This window comes from Cladophialophora yegresii, assembly GCF_000585515.1.
Source record: "Cladophialophora yegresii CBS 114405 chromosome Unknown aczIN-supercont1.4, whole genome shotgun sequence".
Lineage (NCBI taxonomy): Eukaryota > Fungi > Ascomycota > Eurotiomycetes > Chaetothyriales > Herpotrichiellaceae > Cladophialophora > Cladophialophora yegresii.
The window spans coordinates 3,617,433-3,641,198 of record NW_006913048.1 but is presented as its reverse complement, the minus strand read 5'-3'; the positions used below and the strand labels follow the sequence as shown (position 1 = coordinate 3,641,198).

At 54.5% G+C, this 23,766-nt stretch overlaps 10 protein-coding genes across 10 annotated transcripts; 4 read left to right on the top strand and 6 right to left on the bottom strand.

Annotated features, from left to right (window-relative positions):
* Window positions 1–910: 910 nt before the first annotated feature.
* Window positions 911–3,250, bottom strand: A1O7_06675 (uncharacterized protein; the record flags this gene model as incomplete). Its single annotated transcript, XM_007760676.1, has 1 exon — window positions 911–3,250. One exon carries the CDS (start codon window positions 3,248–3,250, stop codon window positions 911–913), a length of 2,340 nt encoding a protein of 779 aa, XP_007758866.1.
* Window positions 3,251–4,293: 1,043 nt separating this feature from the next.
* On the top strand, window positions 4,294–5,986 carry A1O7_06674 (uncharacterized protein; the record flags this gene model as incomplete). The annotated part of the gene is made up of 2 exons (XM_007760675.1): window positions 4,294–4,471; window positions 4,647–5,986. The coding sequence occupies 2 exons, from the start codon at window positions 4,294–4,296 to the stop codon at window positions 5,984–5,986; spliced, it is 1,518 nt and encodes a 505-aa protein (XP_007758865.1).
* A 490-nt stretch (window positions 5,987–6,476) lies between these two features.
* Window positions 6,477–8,782, bottom strand: A1O7_06673 (acetyltransferase; the record flags this gene model as incomplete). The annotated part of the gene is made up of 2 exons (XM_007760674.1): window positions 6,477–8,641; window positions 8,692–8,782. The coding sequence occupies 2 exons, from the start codon at window positions 8,780–8,782 to the stop codon at window positions 6,477–6,479; spliced, it is 2,256 nt and encodes a 751-aa protein (XP_007758864.1).
* A 738-nt stretch (window positions 8,783–9,520) lies between these two features.
* Window positions 9,521–10,589, bottom strand: A1O7_06672 (uncharacterized protein; the record flags this gene model as incomplete). The annotated part of the gene is made up of 3 exons (XM_007760673.1): window positions 9,521–10,011; window positions 10,149–10,464; window positions 10,530–10,589. 3 exons carry the CDS (start codon window positions 10,587–10,589, stop codon window positions 9,521–9,523), a joined length of 867 nt encoding a protein of 288 aa, XP_007758863.1.
* A 585-nt stretch (window positions 10,590–11,174) lies between these two features.
* Window positions 11,175–13,684, top strand: A1O7_06671 (uncharacterized protein; the record flags this gene model as incomplete). The annotated part of the gene is made up of 4 exons (XM_007760672.1): window positions 11,175–11,557; window positions 11,649–12,061; window positions 12,132–12,191; window positions 12,333–13,684. The coding sequence occupies 4 exons, from the start codon at window positions 11,175–11,177 to the stop codon at window positions 13,682–13,684; spliced, it is 2,208 nt and encodes a 735-aa protein (XP_007758862.1).
* An 855-nt stretch (window positions 13,685–14,539) lies between these two features.
* Window positions 14,540–15,064, top strand: A1O7_06670 (uncharacterized protein; the record flags this gene model as incomplete). Its single annotated transcript, XM_007760671.1, has 2 exons — window positions 14,540–14,627; window positions 14,913–15,064. 2 exons carry the CDS (start codon window positions 14,540–14,542, stop codon window positions 15,062–15,064), a joined length of 240 nt encoding a protein of 79 aa, XP_007758861.1.
* A 1,688-nt stretch (window positions 15,065–16,752) lies between these two features.
* A1O7_06669 (uncharacterized protein) lies at window positions 16,753–18,588 on the bottom strand (the record flags this gene model as incomplete). Its single annotated transcript, XM_007760670.1, has 5 exons — window positions 16,753–16,812; window positions 16,916–17,068; window positions 17,150–18,136; window positions 18,184–18,303; window positions 18,454–18,588. 5 exons carry the CDS (start codon window positions 18,586–18,588, stop codon window positions 16,753–16,755), a joined length of 1,455 nt encoding a protein of 484 aa, XP_007758860.1.
* An 803-nt stretch (window positions 18,589–19,391) lies between these two features.
* On the bottom strand, window positions 19,392–20,549 carry A1O7_06668 (uncharacterized protein; the record flags this gene model as incomplete). Its single annotated transcript, XM_007760669.1, has 1 exon — window positions 19,392–20,549. The coding sequence occupies one exon, from the start codon at window positions 20,547–20,549 to the stop codon at window positions 19,392–19,394; it is 1,158 nt and encodes a 385-aa protein (XP_007758859.1).
* A 936-nt stretch (window positions 20,550–21,485) lies between these two features.
* On the top strand, window positions 21,486–22,235 carry A1O7_06667 (uncharacterized protein; the record flags this gene model as incomplete). The annotated part of the gene is made up of 1 exon (XM_007760668.1): window positions 21,486–22,235. One exon carries the CDS (start codon window positions 21,486–21,488, stop codon window positions 22,233–22,235), a length of 750 nt encoding a protein of 249 aa, XP_007758858.1.
* An 80-nt stretch (window positions 22,236–22,315) lies between these two features.
* Window positions 22,316–23,746, bottom strand: A1O7_06666 (uncharacterized protein; the record flags this gene model as incomplete). Its single annotated transcript, XM_007760667.1, has 4 exons — window positions 22,316–22,631; window positions 22,709–22,830; window positions 22,883–23,011; window positions 23,063–23,746. The coding sequence occupies 4 exons, from the start codon at window positions 23,744–23,746 to the stop codon at window positions 22,316–22,318; spliced, it is 1,251 nt and encodes a 416-aa protein (XP_007758857.1).
* Window positions 23,747–23,766: the final 20 nt, after the last annotated feature.

Genomic DNA, 23,766 nt, shown 5'->3' with positions numbered 1-23,766 from the left:
CCACTCCCAGCAATCATTAACAGCATGACGACTTCTTGGGGTCGGATGAGTGTGGGAATATGAAACCACAGCACCCCGTCCGAGAATCACATGTGGAGGGCTATCATTATGCATGAACAATCTTCGGAGTTCGGGAAAAGGTGTAATGGGAAAAAGTGCTTCAGCTATTGAGCGATTGCATTGAGCACGGAGTTCCGGATTCGAGCTCAACTGACATGACTTATCAACGGTAAAGGGCCTACAGGACGAGCTGAAAGTGACACTGCAATGAACGGACGGCATCCTCCTTGCAGGCCTGCCGGAGAGGCTACAACACCGAGGGCTGAAACGAGCTGTGGACATGTGCGTGGAGCGGCACGACGAGGTTGAGAGTTGTGTAAACGGAGGTAGAGGGTCCTCCCATCCACCTGGGAGGATTGTTTGTGTGGCAGCGTCGGGCGACTGTGGACCTTCAATCCGCAGCGTTACCAGCTTAGCATATCGTGCCTTCTCTAGAGAACAGTTCAGAGACATAACTTTACATTTACCACGATGCGGCGATATACCTCATAAGTCAGAGTCAATCATGCAAGTCGAATGCTTAGGGGACAGCACATGCGTATATCTGCCTTCGTAAAAGGCACACTAAGGTCGAGGACTCGAGAGTCGGGGCACACGAATCAAGCATGCTGGCTCCCATTATGTTGGCTCCCATTATGCTGGCTCTCGCTGTGCTGGCTTCTCATGAAAACGTGTCAAACTATGCGACGGCGAACAGCAAGAACCAGAGACCAGATTAAGGACACCAAGTACACCTGAAAACCGTCCCCGCCCAATCAAACCGTACGCGAACATCGACGGAATCCCAGATCAAACCAAATCACATTGCTACAGTAGTGTTGCATTGTCCACAGTCGCTTTCAACCTCAACTCAAGCCTTCAACCTCCGCTCCTCACAATCTCCACAGACCGCGCGTTCCTCGACCTTGGACAGGATGCCCCTCCGTTTCTCCTTGTCCGTCGGCTCCACATTGACGTCTCTGACAAAGAATCGTCCCTCGTCACCGAACCTGCATCCACACTCGAGACACACGAAGCAGTGTTCATGCCACTTCCCGCCGAGCGCCTCGACCGTGACTTCGTCGAGGATCTGGTTCCTGCACCCTTTACACCGCGCGCTCGTGCGTCGCGTGTGGCATCTCACGCAGTAAGCGTAGCCGTCGGTTCCCTCGACAAAGGGCGTCGTCGCGCCGAACGGATCCCCGCATTCGGCGCAGAAGAAGTGGTCCACGTGGTAGGAGTGGCCGCACGCGATGACGACTTCGCCTTCGATGGGCGTCTTGCAGGACCGGCAGCGTGGGGAGTAGAACTCGTGGAAGTCCAGATGGCAGTAGAACCTCAGCGGGTCGTTCTGGAGGAGAGAGTCTTCCTCCGGAGAGAGAGGTTGGGACGGGTCGGATGGGATGTCCAGGCGTTCGAGGCGAGCGGTGTCTGGCTCCGGGTAGAAGGACACGCACTCCAACGGCGTGTTGCAGTGGTGGCAGGTAAAGCACTCGGGGTGGAAGCGGGCTTTGAGGTCGCGCCGGGAGTTGGAGCCCGAGGCTGTGACGATGCGGCCAGAGATCGGGAGCGCGCAGCTTGAGCAGGAGACCGTTGGGAGCGACTGGCGGGAGTTGAGCCAGGGGAGACGATTCGAGGGCGTTTTGACGACAGAGCTGATTGATTTGGGGGGCGCCGAGGAAGAGTGTTTTGGGAGAGGCCTGGTTGGACGAGCTTGTTGACCTATGTCTGAATGGTTGATCTCTGCTCCGGGAGACGAGGAGCGGTCTTCCTGGATACTGATCGTCGGGACATCGGGAGTGTTGTCAGGGAGATTAATCGTTGGCACAGCGGGGATCGATTGAGATAATGGGACATCATCTGGTAGGTTGATGGTAGGTACAACCGGCGCAGAGACAGTGACCTCGGGTAGTGGCCGCGAGAATGGAGTCTCTTTCGGCAGGTTGAGGACGGGCACAGCAGGCGTAGAGCCCGCGACTTGGTGGCTAGACGTAGGTCTCGGTAAAGGCCTGTCGCTTCCTTTGAAGGCCGAGGGTGATTCTGTCAACTTGATGACAGGCCTATCCATATCTTGGCTTGCCCTTGGTGAGTCACTGGGCGGTTTCCATCCTTTTTCGAAGCTGACAATAGGTCGGCCAATTTGATCACTGACAGCTGTGGGAGTGGGAAGATTGGGACTTCGATCTTTCCTCCTCATGCTGGTGGCGGCTCGGATGTCGTCGCCTCGAATTTCCAAGCTGCCTCTGGAGTTTGGCGTATCGACTTCCTCGATCGTGTCAATGGCTGGCGGCCGAGGTGTGTTCTCCGTATAGCCAGCTTTCCGCGATTGAGTTGGCGGGTTTCTGTGGATCTCAAAGCGGTCGAATTTCTTGCCTTCGGGTACTGGGGTAGCTGTATCTGACGGTTCAGAGGTCTTTGTTCTCAACCAAGGCAGTTTATTCCGCGATTTGGCTCTGAGGGGGAGTTCATTGCTGGGAGGTTGGACGGTTGGTCTTGAACACTCCTTTGTCTGTTCCGGCTCTTCGTAGATGTTGTTTATAGCGGTCGGAAACGACACTTTCCTCGAACCACTTGTCTGACGATGACCACTGCTTCGCCGCCTGTCTTTGGATTTCAAGTCTGGGTTCCGATACGGCGCCACCTGTTCCTCTTCCGCCGCTTTGGGGTTCTGGTGTTTCCACACTAAATCGGCAGCTTCGTCCTTGGCCGCCTCGTAGATTCGTAACTCGTCTTTCTGATCAATCAACTCCAGTGCCTCTCGCAGACTGTGTGCTTCCTCTTTCTCCAGCTTCCTGGCTTCGCATTCGATATACACGCCGGGCGCAGAGGGATCCGATACTTGGACAGTGGCGGTCGGTGACACCTTCCTTCCTCGCACCTTGGGTGGTTCGGTGCCCGGAGGTTGTGCTAGAGGTCGGCCCTTTAGACTGGAGGAAAATGAAACGGAATTTTGTCCAACCGGGTGAGCAACCTCCTCGTCTGTCCTCTCCACCTCTTTCTCATGGCCATCTTCGCGCGTAGATACCGTCGGTGCGGAATCTGAGCGGATCAAGGACGATTGTGATGTCAAAGAGCCGTAGTTTCTCGAGGTGAACGGTGCTGGCCTCGAACCAGTCGGTCTGGCAGGACGATTGTTTCGCAGATTGTCGAGGTACGTGGCTGAGAAGTTATGTGAGTATTTGCTCTGAAATGGAGGATGTCGTGGAGGCATTTTCTATTGGTATGGGACGATGGAAGTAACCTACATTTCTGTTCGGCAGTCATGAGTGTCGGCTGAGGCGGTGATACTTTTCTGCCGCCCAGGCCACCGCTGCTTTTCCTGTGGAACATGTTGAACTGAGCTGCGTCGAATTGAGTGTCACGGCAGCGTATGCATCGAGACGCAGCACCAGATTTCAAACGCAACCTCGATGGCGCTCAGAAACAAACAACGATAACTCAACGGCCACAGAGCAGACAAGCACGATTTCGAGGCCGCTGCCACGTCAAGGCAGGTTGGTGCCCAACTGCAAGCCAGCGCAGAGGACGGAGCAAGATGCAAGATGAATTGACGTGATTTCTATCGGGTGTCACCGAGATCTCGCTCGTCAACTAAAGCCGTCGCCGACTTTTTGTTTGGGTCGGTTAAGGTCAGTTCTGGTTGCGACGACAACCGCCGACAGGCTCCACCGGGCGACACGCACATCATGTCATTCTGTCGCACTTCAACCGCCACCGGCAGGCAACGATCATCTAAGGGACCAGGTGAGGGGGCCTACTGCAGCGGCTGGAAGGACGCAACGAGGCCACCCACGTCGTCGATGGGCGAGAAACTGAGGACGACGACTTCATGTCCGGCTCCGTCAAGCTTGACAGCCGGCAAACTCGGCACCGCACCGCGCACTCTGAGCCGGCGGGCATCTCCTCTTGTCTATCCTCATCCCCCCACAATTCCTGGATCATTTCCACCTCGCCTGCCGGGTGTGTGCGAATCCGGCTGACTGCCTTCATGGACACTGGCATCGCCCAATCATGATACCGGTTGTTAGTCAATAGCCGATCGTACAAGCAAATGGCCCGAAGAGGCATTGGGGATGGAGTCTCCGCCGGATTTGCCTCGGGCTGCTACTTTTTTTTGTGCGATGGCGACGTTGACGATATACTAGTGACATAGCAAGCATGCAGCTATGCATGACTCCCTAACTTACCTTCTAGCATGCCATCATCTTCCTCCAGCCTTCTCTTCCTTTGTTTACCCGAGGCGTGAGGAACAGAATGGGCGAGGACATGCACGTCAACGCGACCGTACCAGAAAAGAGCCGCCCACGTCATGGGAACGAGTCGGAAGAGACCGACGTCGAACAGACACCGTCCGCGCTGCCTAAGCTCGACGATGTACCGCCCGATGGGGGATATGGCTGGGTCTGCGTGGCGTGTTGTTTCTTCATCAACGGTAAGGGCGAATTCTACATTTTGCATCCACGCGCAGGCCAAGCCTGTCGAATCTGGGGAAATGGGCGAACCGGTCCAACAGATCTGGGCTCTAGCACCATCATGCAATCACCATCGAAGCACTTATCTCGACATATCTCTTGTTGGATGACCAATCACTGACACGACCTACACAGCACACACCTGGGGAATCAATTCCTCGTACGGGGTATTCCTCTCGTACTACCTGAACAACGATTATTTCCCCAACACATCCGCTCTGACCTATGCCTTCATTGGCGGTCTCTCGATATCCCAGGCCATGCTGGTCGCACCGCTGGCCACGCGCATCATCCACCTCTTCGGCACACGGACGTGTCTCCATCTTGGCGTCTTCTTCGAGACCCTCTCCCTCATCGGCGCCAGCTTCTGCAAGGTAAAGTACCAGATCATTCTGGCCCAAGGATTCTGCTTCGGCTGGGGCATGGGCTTCCTCTTTGTTGGGTCCGTCGGCATCATGGCCCAGTGGTTCACCAAGAAACGCAGCCTCGCAAACGCCATCGCCGCCGCCGGCTCCGGGTGTGGTGGTCTGATGTACTCGCTCGTCACCCAGCGCGTGATCGACAAGAACGGCCTGCCCTGGGCTTTCCGCGTCCTAGGCATCTGTGTCTTCGCGGTCAACTTGACCGCCGCGAACCTGATCCGCGACCGCAACAAGCAGACGGGCTCGCGCCACAAATCGTTCGACCTGAGCCTACTTCGCAAGCCCGAATTCCTCCTCCTGCAAGGCTGGTCCTGGTTCAGCATGTTCGGATACACCATCCTCCTCTTCTCGCTCCCGGCGTACGGTCGGTCCATCGGGCTCAGCGCACAGCAAAGTTCCGTGTTAGGCGCCGTCCTCAACGCCGGCCAAATGGTCGGCCGCCCCTTCATCGGCCTCTCCTCAGATCGCTGGGGCCGCATCAATCTCGCCACCTGCCTCACCCTGCTCTGCGGGATCCTGTGTTTCGCGCTCTGGATCCCCGCCGAGACCGTCTCCTCGCCCATGGGCCTGCTCTGTTTTTTCGCCGTCGTCGGCGGCGCCACCGCCGGGGTGTACTGGGCGACCATTGCGCCCGTCGCCGCCGAGGTGCTGGGCCTGCAAGACCTGCCCGCCGGGTTGAGCTGGACGTGGCTGTTGATCGTCCCGCCCACGACCACCGCCGAGGCCATCGCCCTCGAACTGCGACGCAAGGACACCACCAGCTGGATCTACCTCCCGCCCCAGCTCTTCACGGCCTTCATGTATATCGGCGGGGCGGTGTGCTTGTGGGTCGTCCGCGGGTGGAAGGTCGGGGACATGCAGTGGCAGGCCAAGGTGGCCCGAGAACGGGAACACCGAGAACAGAGGGCAGTGTTGGATGAAAAGCCGCCAGGCAGGACAGTCGAGGGATCAAGTCCTGAGGTAGACGAGGTGGAGATGAGCAAGTTTCGCGCAGGGCAGATATGGGGGCCGACGAATCTGTTGAGAAACATGACTCGGTGGAAAGTCGTTTGATCTGGCGGCTAAAGACAGACATATTATATTGTCCATTCTGCCTGCTACCCGGCACATCTTCCTGCGAAGAAGCAGTTTCAGCACCCATCCTGGTTCTAGAATGCCCCTTTTTTTGTCCCGGCGAACATTGACTCTTGTCTGTCGGCCTGCGGTGGTGTGCGTCGCGACCAAACTGCAATCTAAGTTTTGTTTTGAATCTCATCTCCGAAGCTACTTGTCTACGTACATTACCGTACAGTAGATTACTCTGCTGGCCGCACGTGCGGATGATGGCTTGATCTGTGAGGCTCATGTCCATGTCCATGGACCAGCTTGCGCTGACTCGGTCAAGAACTCGAAGCATTGCCGCAACCATCGTTCCTGGCATGGACGAGGGCAATATCACTGCTTGAGCGGCCGAGTCGGGTACATGAAGCAGATAAAAGTCTCGGCATAAGCGGGCCGCGAATCGGTCAATCAGCCATCTCAACATCTTCATTGAACCGATGCGTCATTGCGCCAACTCGCCGGCCTCGGCCTTGACAATCTCTCTCACCTTGTCCGGGACTTCTTTGTCCCCCTCGATCGCTCTCTTCAGCCTCTTGCCCAATTCTTGGGTCTTCGAGGGCTCCACTCCCAGCGCCTTCAGCTTGAGCAGGCATTTCACCGCGAGCAGGTATTTCTTGCGCCGGAGGTATGTTTCGAACCCGAGTTCCTGTGCCTCGCTGTTCTCCGGGCAAAACTCCAGAAGCGGGCCCAAGAACTTCATGGCCTCTTTGAGCGGCTCCTTCGTCTCCAACAAGGTCTTACCAAACGGGTCCGGATCCTCCTTTTTGTTCTCCCCCTCTTCAGCTTTCGGCGTGGGTTTCGAAGCCTTGAGCGCGGCTTTCTTCTCCGCCTCCGCTTTCTCCAGCTTCTCTTGATCGCGTTTGGCCTTTTTGAGGGCCTTTTTGCGGTCTGCGGCCGTCATCTCCCCGGACTTGCTTGTCCCGTTGGCACCGTCCATGATCGGTCCGTGTACCAGGTCAGGGTTGTCGAAGAGCAAAAGGTAAGCCTTCACTGCGGAAATCGCCATCGCCGAGAAGAAGGGATGCTCCCTCAGTCGATCCTCCCATCTCAGCATATCGACATATGCCCGGATCATACCTTTTCTGAGAGAGAAGTTGTGGAAGTCGAATTGATCTTCCTGCCATATGTCAAAGATGCTGAATACTTGGTGAAATCGCTTCAACGCGAGTCCAAGTCTCCGCTGCCGCAGGTACGACTGTCCGTCTTCAACGAGGTACCAGACACACTGCATATCTACCAAATCGCCCAACGGCCCGCCAGTGCGATTTTGGGTGAATTTGCTGGCCGTTTCGAGAGCCTTGTCATTCTGGTCGCTTCGGAGCTGATACTTTGCACATTTGCTGTTGATGGCACGGTCCCTCTCGTCCAGCGAGCGGGCTTGCTCCATGAGTTCGGCGGCTTTGGCGAGCTCTCCCTTGTGCTTGTACGTGCGGGCTTTGACGGCGTGGAAGTCGACGGACTTGGGGTCGAGGGATATACATTTGTCGGCACACTCTAGCGCTTTGTCGAGGTCGCGGCTGAGTTTGTAGTTGTAATGCTGAGCAAGGAAGTAGAGGACCGAGGAGTCGAAGTGTGAGGATTCGTTCTTACTGGCGCCGGTCGGATCGGTACCGTTGGATTGTGGATGGGACGGGAGTTCAGATGCGTATCCTTGCACTAGATCTTGGACGATATCTCGTTTTGAAGCATCTGTGTACAGGTGTTTGATGTTGGCGAACGTTGAGGGCACTCCTTTCCGGAGCATGCGTTGCAAATATTGGTCAGCCGCTTGTCTGAAGTCATCCCCTGAAAGGACATCCAACGGTCTTCGCCTCGGTAGATCTGCTCTGGGAAACTTCTCCGCCAGCTCATCGTAGGCCTTCTTGATCTCCAAGGCTGGGCCGTCTTTGAGTCCCTTGTTAGATATCCAGCCATCGTAGTAAGCTGAATCGTCGGGGTTGCGATGCAGTAATTCGGCGTAGGCAGCCTCGGCCTCGGATTTTCGGCCCAGCCTGGCTAAGTAGTCTGCCCTCATTTCCATGACGGCCAACACGTCCCTGGCTTTCTTGCCTACGGCCTCCAGGTGGTCCAGCGCCTTCTCGACCGCGCCCGATTCTGCGATGATGTAATTCTTATAGAGGATGGCCTCCCAATGCTCCATGTCGAGCCTGTCGGGTTTCGCCTTGAGCGTCTCTTCGTAGGTGGTAAGGGTGGTCTCGGCATCCTCATAGTTGCCGGCAAGGTGTTGCGCGATGGCAAGCGCGGTCCAATTCTGCCTGAACCCCGGCTTCTGCTGCAGCATATTTCTCCGACTTTGGATGTAGCCTTCGTAATCTCGCATTTGGATCTGCAAATGGGCCAGGTCCCTCTGTATCGGTGCCGATTCGGGCTCTAGCCGCAACGCGAACTTGTATGCTTTGATGGACTCTTCGTAATTCTTTTCGGCGCGGTAAAGCAAGCCGTAGACGTGCCAGCAGACGTGGGACTTCATATTGTTGTTGAGGGCCGTCTTGGCCAAGGCGAAGGCTTCTTCGGTGTGGCCTTGGTGACTGATAATCAGGGCCTTCATGGCCTGCGTGTCGGCATGGTTGGGCGTTTTCCGCAGGATCTGTTCGGCGGCTTTGAGACCTGCGTAGATGTGAGCTTGGACGTGGGAGAGTAGAGCACGAGACTCGTACCCTTTTTGTATTGCTTGTTTTCAAAGTGCCGGACAACCTGACGGAACAAGGCACCGTCCTTGTGGCTCAGCTGCGGTTGAGCCTGTGCCATCCTGGGCGTCGAAGCTGGAGGACGACGTTAAAGTGAACAAAGTGCGCCGATGCTTGATGCTGGACGGGATCTCGGCGAGGGGCGGAGTGGAAAGAACCGGGCGGGCTAACACATATTCACAACGAAGGGAAATGACCTGCACTATGCCGCTTGGTATGCGGTTGAGTCCAAAGTTGTATTTCGGATTGTGAGCAGAATTGACAAATGAAGCCGCATCGAAACTCTTTCAGGCTGCGGCTCAAAACGCCAGCCTCGTCGTGGCTTGGCACCAGCGGAATTCCGTCATCGCTCCTTGTGCAGACTCACCGAGTACCTACGGCGTACTGTGCTGAGATAAGGTACATACACCGTACGGAGTACCTCCTTGCCTACCTAACCTAGTAGTTCCCCCGTTGTTAGGCATGAAGCCTGGAGTGATCTCGCGCGCCAACCAGATCTGTTGTTATCGCCTTCCCTACCATCGCGGGTGCCGCCAGGCTCAACTGCTACGGAGTGTCTTATGCTTGACATTGGCCTTGGCTTGAAGGTCTGATCGAAGCACGCCCTTCTAATTCATTGGGTACTATCGTTGGCAGTCTGAATCACGTAAACTTTCAAGGTCTAGCTATGAGTAAGGATACACCAGCTCTCAAGCGTACTTGAATGCCTGCCTCAGTCCTAGGTCAGGACTACATGAAAATTCCGGTCTACCTCAGCGTCCACTCCGTCGTCCCCTTTCCTCCTGCTTCTCTCCTACCTTTATTCCCTCTCCAACCCTCTCAGCGCCTCCATACATCCTGCCGCACCCTTCGCAATGAAACTTGCATCCTGCCCGCCCAGGATCCAGCCCACGCCCAGCTCTTGCACCGCCCAGCGCTGGATGACCGGCTTATCATAGATGCCCGCCAGAGCCATGATTTTCCTATTCTCCTTACACGCCCTACTCACCTTCTCTAGAGCATCCTTGAACACGGGGCTCTCGAACTGCGCGGGCACACCTAATTCGATGGAAAGATCGTTCGAACCCACGAGCAGGACATCCACTCCCTCGACAGAGGCGATTGCGTCGAGGTCCCTAATTGCTTGGGCTGTTTCTATCATGACGAAGACTGTGGACCCTCGCCTGTTGGATTCCGCGATGACGGTCTCGTGGGGTCTGGCGACGTATGAGAACTGGGGTAGCTGGCCTGTCATGGAGCGCGTGCCTGCTGGTGGATATTTGCAGATCGAGACAGCGGAGGTGGCTTCCTCTGGACACCAAGTCAGATTATTGCTTGAGCCGACCCGAGTAGATCTAGAGGTATGTGGGGCTTGCGAATGACTAGTTCGGGGAATCCATACAGCTAAGGAATGGCCAAAGAAGACAAACGCAAACGCAACAACATACCTCTTGTGCTAACATGTGGGAAGACGACGCCCATTGCCCCTCCATCCAGGACCCTTTGCACGAACCCATTGCCGCATTGATACGGCACCCTGACGAACGGGGTGACACCAGCCAGCAAGCCAGTCGTGCACAGTTGGCTCGCATCACTGATCGAGAGGGTCGAGTGTTCCAGGTCGATGAAGAGAGCGTCGAAGCCTGCCGACTTGGCGATCTGAACGACTGCAGGATACGGCGCGAGTTTGATCCCGAAAGCCTGGCTACCCCAGCAGGGTACATTGGTAAGAACTTCGGCAAGGTATCTAGGGCGAGAAGAAAACTACCTCTGCTGCGAGGCGAAAGAAGGAGCGGTTTTGAATGGTCAGGATGGAAGAGGTTACACACCTTGCACAAAGAACCAGCCTCGTGGAGAGTATACAGGTTGTTAGTGAAAATGGACGTCATGGTGCTTGAGGCCGTGTTGGGGCGTCGATTGGGAAACAACGCGACCGAGAGACGGTAGACAGGATGGTCGACCGCGCCGGCGAGTTTCGATTTACCAGCCTTTGCTCTCTGTGTGATTTCTATATCTCGCTGTGACTTGTCGTGAAGACCCCGCCCAGCCCGACGTGCCCCCGAGGGTGAAAGGTACATATTGGATGACATTCAGAGTTGGAGATACAATGGAGAAGGAGTCTACTGAACAGGCACGGCCCGGTCAACCCCGGCTGCCCTGAAATTGGTCAGGAGGTATTGATAGGTAGGTACCATCTATTCGCATTGTATTCAAGGTATCTCCGTCGGCTTTCGTTGGTTTGAAAATCGCGTGACAGCTCAAGGTAGGACGATATCAACGATCGATAACTTGTCCGCATCGAGGACCTCCCTGCTTTCGCATGTGAGACACCAGGGCACGCTGCCTATATCTGGCCGCAAACTCGCCAAGCCGATGAGTCCTCTGCAGCGGGCTAATATCGAGCACATCGAGGTACTGAAATCATCTTGTTTCTTCCTCCGCAACTTTCATGTCAGTTGGCTACGACCTGCCGGATGCTCTGCCATGACTGCCAATGTCTGGTTCAGGAGGCAGATCGAGCCTTCCACGGTGATCCAGCTCCAACCTCCCCACGAGAAGTCTGCACGCAAGCCTTCCAGAAATCCGTTTACGAGAAGTGCTATCTGTGCACAAGGCTCTTGAGCCAGCTCGGAGACGAGAAATGGCAGCGAATCCTCCAGGAGCTGCCAAAGACAAACGTGGTTGTCTTCGACAAGACTTTCATATTTGAGAGGGATGTATACCTTCTAATCCGCCTGGGCTGCAAATTGACCCCAATCCTTGATCCAAGCCACAATGATAGCAAACCTGCCTTGCTAGGAAAGAGTTACTCTTATGGCTATTTGCAAGCCGCTCTATTGCCGCAGGACGCACAAAGGTGAGGCCCCTCACTTTCTGTGGATTTGGCCCTTCCGGAGTCCTGCGCGGCTCTTTGTTCGAGTAATGTCTGATCGCTAGGAGTCCCAAAGTCCCAGCTCATGTTACCCATCTGTTGTTCAATATGCCAAATCCGCGACTACGACCTCAGACTTGGAAGTCCTGGATCTAGCTGGTCATTGGCTTGAGATCTGCACGTCGAATCATTCGAGATGTCGCGAACTAACGTCGCAATCCTCGACCTATCCCAGCCGCCTCATTGACGTCTCACCCAGTACCGAGGCTGGCGATGTGTGGAAGTTGGTGGATGTCGACACTGAAGCTGTGACCGGTCCGTACATCACCCTGTCGCATCGATGGGGAAGCGGAACAGTCAAACTCCAGCGGGATACTCACAAGCAAATGCTACGAGGGATGCCTGTTTCTACCTTACCACGGACCTACCAGGAAGCAATAACTGTGACGAGGCACTTGGAAGTGCGCTATCTGTGGGTGGATTCCATATGTAAGCCGCGGGCCACTTCTTTCTAATCACACAGGTTCTTGTCATCTCTCAATGCTGATAGGTTGAACAGGTATATTCCAGGACGAGCGCCTCGATATACAGAAAGAAGCTGTGAGAATGGCAGAAGTAAGTTCCACCCAAATGGTTGCGATGAAAGTCTGAGTGTTGTATCACCTTGGTTTGGGGTCCAGGAGGCTAACAACGGCCAAGGTCTTCGGTAAGCAGCCTGCATCCTCGACTCGCCGAGCGACTCTCTGTTTAACATTACCAGGTAATGCGCTATGCAATATCTCAGCCCTCTCCGGTAGGGACGATGGTCTCTTCTGCCACCGCGACCCTGAAACTATCAGCAGCAGCAGCGTGTTCCTCCATCACAACGACTACCATCTCAGCCACTCCTACTTGATCAATGACCTGGATCTTTGGCGTGGCGAGCTCGTGCACATGCCCTTGACAACGCGTGGTTGGGTTCTGCAAGAAGAAGTGCTTGCCAACCGCACACTCTACTTCGGCGCCCGTCAAGTCCTATGGGCCTGCAGAACATCTCGAGCGTGTGAAACGTACCCATCAATAGGATCCGACACGCGCCGATCCATGGAGCATCAGGGCTCGGCGATGAGCAGCGCCTTGGATGAGAAGAGACAGATTCTTCGCGATAGTGAACTCGAATCAATTACTTCGCTGGTTTCGTTCGTAAAGGGACGAACGGACACATTTGCTCCACCACCTCCTATACAGAACGAATTTCTGACCGTCTGGGCGCGCTTCGTTTCTCACTACTCAACACGAGCTCTGACTTTTCCCACGGACAAGCTTCTCGCGATTGCTGGGGTTGCTAGAGTCCTGAGCCGTGCGATCTGTGATCGGTTCGTGGCTGGCCTGTGGGAGTCACACCTTATGGAAGGGCTATTATGGTACATTCGCACAAGCACGATCACAGAGCGACCTACTAAATACCGTGCACCTACTTGGTCATGGGCTTCGTGCCAGGGGTATGTTATCCATGCGGAACCCTTCCAGGATTCGCGGACGGTTGCCCGAGCCTTGAACGTCGTATGTGAGACAGCCTCTGGGGATGAGTGTGGAGTAGTTGATTTTGCTCTGTTGACTCTACAGGCATGTTGTCTCTGTCTACGGCTGGACGAACACGGCATCTGGACAGCTTTTTATGGCAGGCACAAAGTCCCCCGGCTTCTCGTGCGACTCGACACCAGTGAAGATATCACCAAGCTGGGAAGAGTCCGCGGGGCTGTTATACGGACGACGGCATACAGACTGACTAGATCGGACGTGCAACCTGAAGAGAAAGGGAAAATACTGCTTGCCGCGCAGGGAATCATCCTTGCAGCAACGTCCACGAAATCACCATTACAACCATTGCATGCCGCTCCACTTGACAAAAGCAATACGCCAACGATCAGAGGAGATGTCCAGTATCGACGGATCGGCTACTTTGCTCTCGAAGATCGAAAGGGCGGGACGTTGACGCCCAAGTGGTTGGCCCCAGGCTGTCGCATCTTCCGCGCCCCTTCACAACTGGCTTCGGATCAATCCTCTGGGCAGATGAAGAATTTCGACTTCTTGGGACAGCAAGAACTCATGAGCACCTTTGATATCGTCTGAGGCAATGACTTGTAAGAGGATTCCAGTTCCATTGTCTCGGGAAGGAGCCGGCAAAAGCCATCGGCTGGAGAGTCTCGGCAATAGCAAATACTCCAAAAAGCGAGGAAGGACACTGAGGCTGCAGTTCTGTTGACATCTCTGGTGGAGGCATCCGCCAACACCAACGACAAAAAGACCAGCCTTTCGCGGAGCGAGGGAGAAGATATCCTGTTTTACATACGGGGTGTCATCGTGCACAATCACAGAACTTAGTACACAGGCACGCAGGCTGGTAGCTGTATCAGCTGCGAAGCACAGTTTGTTCCCCTTTAAAAGCACGTTATCTGAGACTCGAATCTTCCCAAATACGGAGTACGAGGTACCTCGTACAAGCGCCGCTAGGGACATTGCGCACCTAAAGATAGCACCCCCAGCAGCCCCCTTCGCTGCCCGAGTGCCCCCGCTTACCAATGCTCCCAAGGCTGGTGGGGGCCTGTTTTAAACGTCAGCTGCTTTGGCCTGAACCCCCTCACCACAGCCGCAACAGAGTCAGGGACATTTTGGTGTTTTGAGCATGTTTACTAATTGCGACAATTGCCTCAAGCACTCCGTACAATTCGCAATAAAACATCAAACTCACTCAATCACCTCCCTACCTAGTTGGTTATATTGCACGGCGGTCTCCCAACATACAGAATACAAAGACTCGTCGCTGTCGCCATATCCAACAATTCCCTAACCATTTCCACCCACATCACATCCCTTGCGACGTCGGCCAGCTTACTGCGACTCTCGTCGCCTCTGCACGCCTACTTGCCTGTCTGATCACTCTCAACCCTCCCATCACTTTGTACCAGTCACAACCCGCACCCCGCAATGGCCGAACACCACTACAAGTTCAACGTCAAGATGACCTGCGGCGGCTGCTCGGGCGCCGTGGAGCGCGTGCTCAAGAAACTGGATGGTAAGCGTGGTCCTCACCCTTCGCGCCCTCTCCTTCGGCCCTCCCTCCCCCTTCTTCTTTACCACCACACAGCTTGCGGGCGTACACATTCACCATCCCGGCCTCGTTCTTCTGTCCTGCGGCCTCCGGCACCCACCATCTTGGCCTTCTCTGGCATGTCCTACGCTTCTCCGGTGCAACATTCCGCTTACTCACTCGACTTATTTTCTTCTTCTCCCTTTCCCACTCGCTTCCTCACTTCCTCGCTCATTCGCTCACTTACTCACTCTCCATTCTTTATTCTAGGCGTCAAAGAATTCAACGTCTCCCTCGACACGCAGACCGCCGACGTGACCACGGAGGACTCGGTCTCGTACGAGACGGTGCTCGAGAAGATCAAAAAGACGGGCAAACAGGTCAACTCGGGCGAAGCGGATGGGGTTACTATGGCTGTGTAGCGCAGCGCAGCGGGCTCCAACATGTTTTGAGATAATGCATTTAAACAGTCAAAACATACGAATGAGACGAGATGACTAGACCACGATCATGATCACGCCAATCTTTGTGGAAGGCGCCAGGAGGTTTCAAGTCAAGAGACTGAAGTGAAAGGGAAACCGCTGTTGTCCCGCGAATCTGCGGTTGAAACGTGCGATGGAGACATGGACTATTCTTCCCTTCAACCCAAGATAAGCGTGGTGTATGGTGTCAGATCGAGGGATTTATACCTTGGTCGGGGAACGTAAACGCAAGACTACCTTAACGAGACCACTTGACATCCGATTGAATTCTCTGATTGCAAGTCATGTTTGACCTTTTTGCATTTACTGACCCTTCACACAGCTTGTGCTCCGCGTCTTAGCTTGAGTACAGTTGTGCCTACACATCCGATTCGGCTCGCCACCTAGCTCGGAAGAGACAGCGATCCCGGACCCATCCAAATCAAGGATCGAAAAAAGGCTCTGTAGATTAGCCGCTGGACCCCCGTCGCCTACCCTTCCTTGCTCCCGTACATATTTCCCCGCTGTCAACAATGGGGTATCTTGGTGCGATATCATTACAAGAAGAGGACAAGAAGGGCCGCCTCAGCCGTTCGTGCACTCATTTGACAAGAATGTCGTGTCGAAACTCCTTCGCTATGCTGAAAACATGGTACTCGAACCCACCGACGTGCTGCGAAGTTGAGAACAAAGGGAAAGTGGTTAAGCCCTGAGCTCTAGTTTCGAAGTGGCGCGATTTGTGGGAGGAAATGCAGAGTCGTCCCCCATCATGCCTTGTTGCAATCGCACCTGGAAAATAATTAGCACTGCCGCTTTGTTGCAGTTCTGAGGATGCTATGGAAGTCTAAAAGTATCCCTGTCTTACCATCGTCTCATTTCTCGGGTGGACTCCTCCTGCGGCCGATTGGAAAGACGTGTTCTGCTTCAGCGCATGTAGGACCGGACTGGAGCAGTAGAGCGTTCATACTCCGCTTCGCGCTGCTGAGGCACTGCTTGTAGTGGCTCACGGGCTTCTGTGCCATCAGCATAAACGTATCGAACACGCGTTTCTTGCATAGACGGTTGGACGTATTGTTCACGTGCGGGCATGACATGCTCTGTTGTCATCCTGCCGTCGTACATGCGAGACTGCACGAGTGGCTCATGGCTGGGGCCAACGTGCGTCGATGGTCCATATCTCGGGGGTCCAACTGGCCGAACGGGCTCGACCTCGTGTCTCACGACTCCATGATTTTGCGGACGATACTGGGCTCTTGTGGTATCAAGCGCTTCCCGTATTTCAGGCAACGGTTCATAGACACGTGTAAAAGTACGTGGAGGTTCACGAACATCGTAGAACGTTTGACGATCAGTGTAAGCGTGTTCCCTGACAGAACTTGTCGCTTGCAAACGAGAGTCGTAACGAGGCTCACCATAGTCAACTATGCGACTTTCGGGTTGCGCAGCTCTTGTCAGATGTTGTGGTGGATACTGGCGCTCAACAGGCCTGCCAGGTGATTCTCGTCTGACCATGCGATCTCCTGGTGACGGTTCAATTTCTCCAAGGCGACGTCTCTTAGGCGTCTGGCTTGAACTGTTGGTCAGGTCAATGAAGGCAGCGTCTCGAGGTCGACGAACTTCTTGTCGCACTGTGTCAGTATCATGAGGCTCTACTTCTCTGTCGAAGGGGTTGCGGCGTAGCCGAGATGGAGCGTAAGACCCATCAGGTGCTTCAACGGATGGCAGCACCATACCATCACCGCCTTCACGGCTTATAGTATAACGTGCGTGCGCTTGTACGTTGACTGGTGGAGAAGGAGGTCGAGTTCTTACCAGCGCCCCAGTCATTGCTGGGGCCTCGTGTTGGTAGTGGCGTTGCGATGTCTCCACGGGTGTCGCGCGTGGCTGAGAATCAACCCGTTCGAAAAGGTTGCCATTGGCATCTCGAATAAACTGTGGCGGATTCGGTCGAGGTGGCGGAAGCGGCTGTATCAGGGAATTAGCCGACGTAAGGGCTAGCTGACGGACAGTGGATTGCTCAGGCCTAGGTTTCCGGACTTGTCTTACCTCGTATTCTATCCTCACGGGTCTTTGCGCAGGTACTTCGTATCGAAACAGCGGAGCAGGTCGAGGGGCAGTATCGTCGAGGGGTATCAGGATGCGAGACGCCTGAGCAGGTTCGGGGTTGTAGACTCTGTCCACGCCTGTGGTAGGTGTCTGGGCTATTCTGGAGTGATAGTCCCGTCTCACTTGGTCCCAGACAGCGTACCTGGTCTGGTTCCGTTGAGCGATTTCGGCTTCAGTAGGTCTGTAGCTCTGCACAAGTCGTGGATGCTGCTGGTAACGTTCGCGCTGCGCTTCTACCACTGGAGAAGGGGAGCGGTCATAACCTCGACCGTGGGCTGCGGCCGGAAGCTCCTCAACACGGACCTGCTCTTGAGGTAGAGGTTGAACATCATCCGCCTCGCCCTCGGAAGCATCCTCGTCGGAGATGACAATGACATCCCTGAGGAGATCGTCGGCAGCATGACCGGTATCTTCAAGAGCCATGTCTTCCCCACCACGCCACTCAATGATTTTTTCGAGAGTTTCCTTTTCAACCTGGTGGCGAGCTTCGTTGTATTGTACGTGCTTTAGCAATTTGTCGTATGACGTGTAGTTATGTCGAATATGGGCGACGACGGCGAGGTGGGCTCTCCGAAGCAGGCTCAATTCTTGCGCGGTCCCAACTCTGGCGTCACTCAGCTGGAAAGCGTGCTTGATGATCCTAAATAGATCACTGTCCGGAATTTTCGGGAACAAATCTTTGATTGTTTGTTTGGCTTCCGTGTTGATTGTTACCTGATCCTTCTCTTCAGCCGGACGTTGGCCGTCAGCGTTCTGATATACCCGGCGGAAGAGATCTTCATCCTTGGACTCGTCGATGAGTTCACCTCTGTTGTTGAGACGGATGCCATAATGGGCACAGACTTGATCGACGACCGTGGTAGGGAAATGATAGCCGACGCGATGGATTTGTCTCGATAACTCGTGGCGTTTGGCATGAGGGGTGATCTGGAGTGTCAGAAAGATGTTTTCAGTCCTACATGGCTCAGACTTACAGTGACGACAAAGATCTTGTGCTGGCCACGGCTGGCGAATTCTTTCAACGCATTGGTAAGTTCGGGATTTCCTGCAGCGATGAACGTGTATCCTGGAGGAGGGTTTTCCGTAAATGCGACCTTGCAAGTGTCAGGCTCACTGATTACTAGCCCCCTTATGAGGACTTTCCGGGGAATCTGGTTGATAATAGACGGTGGAAGCTGGCGAATGAGAGACGCGGGAAGCGTATCGAAGGTATGGCGCCAGGAATGGCGAGGGACTCTGCTTACCACCGTGGATAGTTTCTTATCTTTGGGATCCCCTTGCACAGCAATTTTATGCTTCTTCTGTCTTGCAACCTGGGCAGCGCGGGTTGAGGCACCCGCCGCACCTTGTCCGGCAACCTTCTGTTTGACTTTGGCCATCTCTCAACCACAATCTACACGAAAACAGTCGAGTGACGGGGAAATCAACATTGGCAAAGGGAAACAAGGGAGGTGGTATCTAACAAATACAGTCAACAAGTGGGACAAAAGAGAGAAATCCTGATCTTGACGCGATGGTGTCAGCTGGCAGTGGTTTACTGCTGGACCAGGGTCATGGTCTCCAAGGCGTGGCCGGAAAGGACAGGTGGATTGCACAGATTTTCTGGCAGATGTTGCACCTGAACTGGAGTGCTGAACCTCCAAGGGGCTCAATATAATCCAGGAGCGAGTCGCGATCCTCAGGGAGACCAGTTGGCAGAGGCAGCCAGCACGTGGGTATTAGTAGATGCGGACGTGAAGAGTAGAAGTAGTGGGCAAGAAGACCGAGAAGGACTGAAGGCTGGCGGCTGCGCTGGAATTAATGCCTACAGCAGCCGCGCAGTCTTGGCTGGCAGCTGCCCTCAAGCGCCATTGCTCGGCTAAGTTACTGTTTCCACTCCAAGACTTCATTGTGTCACCCAGTCACGCCAGTGTGTGTGCGAACGAACGGAGTGCTTCCCAGCATAAACGCCTACAACACGTACAGTGCTTCCCTTGACTGTACTGTCCAAACTATGTGTCCGCATAAGTATTTGGACGGTGGCGAGGCATTCAAGCCTGATCTGCGTCCCATTTCTATGGACACAGTCAACCACCTCTACATACCCCAGATTTCAGGATGCCAAATATCACGCAGCCTGGGTATCCAAACCGCACGTTTCTCTTCCTCGTACGTCGTCAAGAAGCCGTTGATTTCGCTTGACCTATGCATGAGAAGCTGCCCAATCGGCTGGGAGCTTAAAGTCAGGTGGTATCCGATATTGACCAGCACAGCGGCCGGGAGTGCCGCAGCCGGGGAGATTGCAACGGCCGTACAAGCGGCAATAACAGTCATCCGCCCGAGGACAGGCAAGGTGATTCAGTTGCTGTAAATCTATTGTGCTGGCATCCCGGCCCTGATCTGCGGAAACTGTCTGTTGGATGAACAAAATGTGCCAAAGGTATGACACGATGCGACCAGCAACGCGGTCGTCGCGGGGCGCAGCATTCTTGTTGAGCGTTCTCTGGCGAGGGTTCAGGTGGCTGGGGGCGCCATCGAGCAACCACTGTCGCAAAGCAATGTACTCGTCACGTGTATGACGCCGTATATTTTCGCGAGCGACAACGAATTGCGCACAGCATTGAGATCGTACCGCATCACCGCGACCCAGAAATACCTCCCCACCCGTTGTGGCGGCCTCAGGTGCGTCCCCTCCGAACAATACGGCCAGTGAGCGTGGCAAAGCGCTGTCAGAGATCACCCTGGGATCATATGGTTGCAGCACAGCGCGGAAGGAGGTCTCCAGGCTCCCTTGAGGAGGCGCCTTAGATTGCTCGCAGGTACTGGCGCTCCAGTCGCAGCGTAGATTGTGATAGCCCACCGGCGCCAACGCGGCAGATATATTGAGAGACTGAAGCAGGGCTAAGTTGTCGTAGTCAGGACTGTCGTTATGCCACGAGAATCGCGAACCGTGCACAAAGACGGCTCCGGCTGCCGGGATGGTGTCGTAATTGTCGATGATGAACGTCAGAAACGCCATGGCTTCATGGCCTCGATTCGCAGGGACTTGCAGATCCACCGAGCCCGAGTCCTCCGGTGCGTCTGCAGTGTACACGCAGAGATGGTATCTATCCGAGATCGTATTGAGCCATTCAGGATCAACATCAGCATGGATTCGAGCCACGACAAGAGCCGGTTTAGCAGGAGACAATCCCGGACAGATGCCACGAGCTGGGGGAAGCGATGCCGCGGATGATTTGTACCGGATTCTTGTCCATGCGAAGGCCTTTTCCGGTGAATGGGAATGATTGAGGAAGAGGATGGCAAAGAGCACAGCAGCGAAAAAGAGTAGATTGACTAGAGGCTTCTGCTTCCTTCTCATTTCTCAGACTCTTGCGTGCACCCGACGCTGGAGTCGAAGAGTGCGGATGGCCGAGCAACATTCTCCTTTGGCAGCGCGAGGGTCGAGGACGGTGAGGAGGATCCTTCGGGCCCCTGCACCAGATCCGAGGCCTCCGCATGAGGTTCTTCGCATACTTAGAGCTTAGCTAAGGGTCATCTAGCGAGGCAGCCCGAATGCCCAATAGCAAGAATGCGCATGCGTGCCGGCGGGCGCCATGATCCCTCATATCGATGCCCCATATGGGTGATACACCCGCCAGGGGTCCGGCTCGATTCGAAGATTCGCCCAGTGAACAGCAGAACGCAGCACAGAGCTCTGGAAGTATTTCTAGTATTACACTAGTGAAGCTGGGAATGGCAGCGGTCAAGGCAGCTTTGGTGTTTCACAGCTTGACAGCTTCGAGTTCAGCGTCGGTGATCGTCATAGGGAAGCCACAGAAGCTTAACCGTGATTTCTAGGCTTGGCAGAGGCTTAACCATCAGCTCGGCTAACATACCCGGAGACAGTCATTGACGCCCAACGTGCCGGATTGGCGCGCCTGAAAGCAAGCCCCAACAGCGTTGTGTTCATTTTGCACCACGAACAACACTGAATCTGAAGCGGACGGTCACAGTTTGAATTGTATCCTCCTGTAACCGCGTATTGGCACCTTCTTACTAACGACTCTGCCGACAGCTTCGTCACATTGGCCTGGAGATATTGGCCAGATGAAACCCGCAAATTTTGAACCGGCGAAATTGGCCGTCGTTGTCATTGTGCTCCTCGCCCTCAGCACCAGGATCAAGATCAACCCGTCCCCTATAAGTATCAGTGAAATATGTCCCACTTGAAGCAGAACTCCAAACATCTTCGCCATTCTGCAATTCTAGGTTTCCCGACTCTAAGCCATTCAACGAGACCAAAAACAACAGCACCATGACGTCGACAAAACAGACAGTTGCACTCATAACAGGTGCAAACACAGGCATAGGTCTTGCTGTTACCACCAAGCTAGCCGCACACGGCTTCCATGTCATCATTGGATCACGAAATGCTGAAGCAGGTCGCCAAGCTACTGCTTCCATTGCGGCGAGTGGATCGCAGGCTTCTTCGGTCCAACTCGACGTCACCTCCGATGAGTCAATCGTCGCAGCAGTGAGCTGGATCGAGCGCGAGTTCGGCGTGTTGGACGTGCTCATCAACAACGCCGGCATCCTGATCGACTATGTCCCAGGGTTCACCGAAGCATATAAAGGCCTCTCAACAAGGGACCTCTTCAACCAGACATTCAGCACAAACGTTATCGGGGCTGCCTGCTTGACCGAGGCATGTCTGCCTCTACTGCGCAAGTCCGAGTGTCCGCGCCTAATCTTTGTGTCCTCGCGTATGGGATCGCTGGCCGAAGCGACGAATAAGTCAACCCCGTTTTACAGCACCGATTACAAGGCGTACGACTCCAGCAAGGCAGCCCTCAACATGCTATGTCTTCAGTATGCCCGAATTCTTGAGGATCAAGGCGCCATGGTGAACGCCGTGTGTCCGGGGTTGGTCAACACCAAGCTCACTAACCACGCGATGGGAGAGTCGCCAGAGTTGGGTGCAAAGCGAATTGTGGAGCTTGCCATGGCTGAGAAAGGAGGCGCAACTGCGACCTTCTCGGACCGAGACGGTATGGTCCCTTGGTAGCGAGAGCGGAGGATGATAGATAAAGATCATGAAGGCGCTTGGACGAGAGCTCAGTTCGCCCTCAACGAGTGAACACTTGTTCATATCATGGTGTGGACCAGATTCAATAGAGAACCAAGATTGTCGATTCTTGCATTCCAAACGTCCAGTTTTCCAGAGTTGAAAGGCGTGTATGGTGATCGTTGCATATCGACGAGGTCACCGAGCGTTACGGGCCCTTTAGCGTGCAGCATGCGGCTTGCCTCATACTCGACTTCCCAGGCAGATTGCGTCGGCGCTTCCCAGAGGGACTTTGGCCCAGGAAGCGGAATACCCCGGTAGCTGCTGGTCGGATCGCAATCAACTCCTGTCTTGACGCAGACGACGCAGCCAACGAGCAGCCACAGGCTAGAGAGCCTGCACGACGAACCTAGTCAGCACTCCTCTTGGGGATGCACAGGTGTCAGGTGGAGAGCACAAGGGGCTTGGCTTACCTCCGTCGAGATTCGGCAAATATCCAATCTTCCCAGGTGCGGCTTGGGCTTGAAAGCTCACTTTGACTGCCATTACCGGCTCCTTTTCCGCCTGCCAGTTCTTTGAAGTGCATGCAGAGGTCCTTCCACAAGTTAACCATTGTTGTCATTCCACCGATACCGAAATGTGCTTACATATAAGGCCCGCAGTAGCTCTTGACCATGCTCTTCATTCTCGGACGAATGATCAATGATGCACATAACTAAATAGATCATGCAGGCTTGCGTAGCCAGAAGAACATCATATTTGGACATGTCGTGCATCTTTAGGGGTCAGCAGCGCACAAGATAATTCTTAGGATCTGGGAAACATACCTCATTGACCAAACGGCGATACTCGCCCCTTATAATGCGCCACAGAAAGGGTTTGGTTTCTGGTGTCCTCGCTGTAAATATCTGGGCAATTCCCATGCAAGTTGAAATCGCGTCAGGCAAAGCGGTAGCACCACTTCCTGCTTTCGACATGAGCTGTGACTGGGGATGGATGAACCAGGGGAACGTCTCCCTGCGTAGCATCATGGTAGGAAATGCCCTTAGTGACTGGACTATGAGGTCTGCGCTACTCTGGGCCTGAGCTCGCTCGGTCCAAAGACCTGCCACCGTTCCGACGCCCGGATCTGGCAGGGTGGGGAACCTTTCAGTCACCACAGCGAGAGACAGCCCGTGGCTGGACCAGTCGCACCAATCCTTCAGCCGCGGGTGTGACTTGGCGTATGGAGCCACGGAAACATCTACCAGGCTGTGATCTTGGACAAGGGCGTCAGAATCCGGTGCATACATTCCGTCGACCGTGAAATTGTCGTTAAACGCAGATTCTTGTAGATTAAAGTCAAATGATTGGTAACATCCATCTCCGAGTGCGAGATCTTGAGTACTAGGCAAAGCATTGTCGTGTACCAGGTCCAGGTCCGCAGATGACGAGGTCTCGGCGCCAATCACAAACGATCCTCGAGGGCCAAGTGAATCATTGAGCTCACCCAAGAGTCTTGACGGCGCCATCATCCCAGGACTCGGTGCTT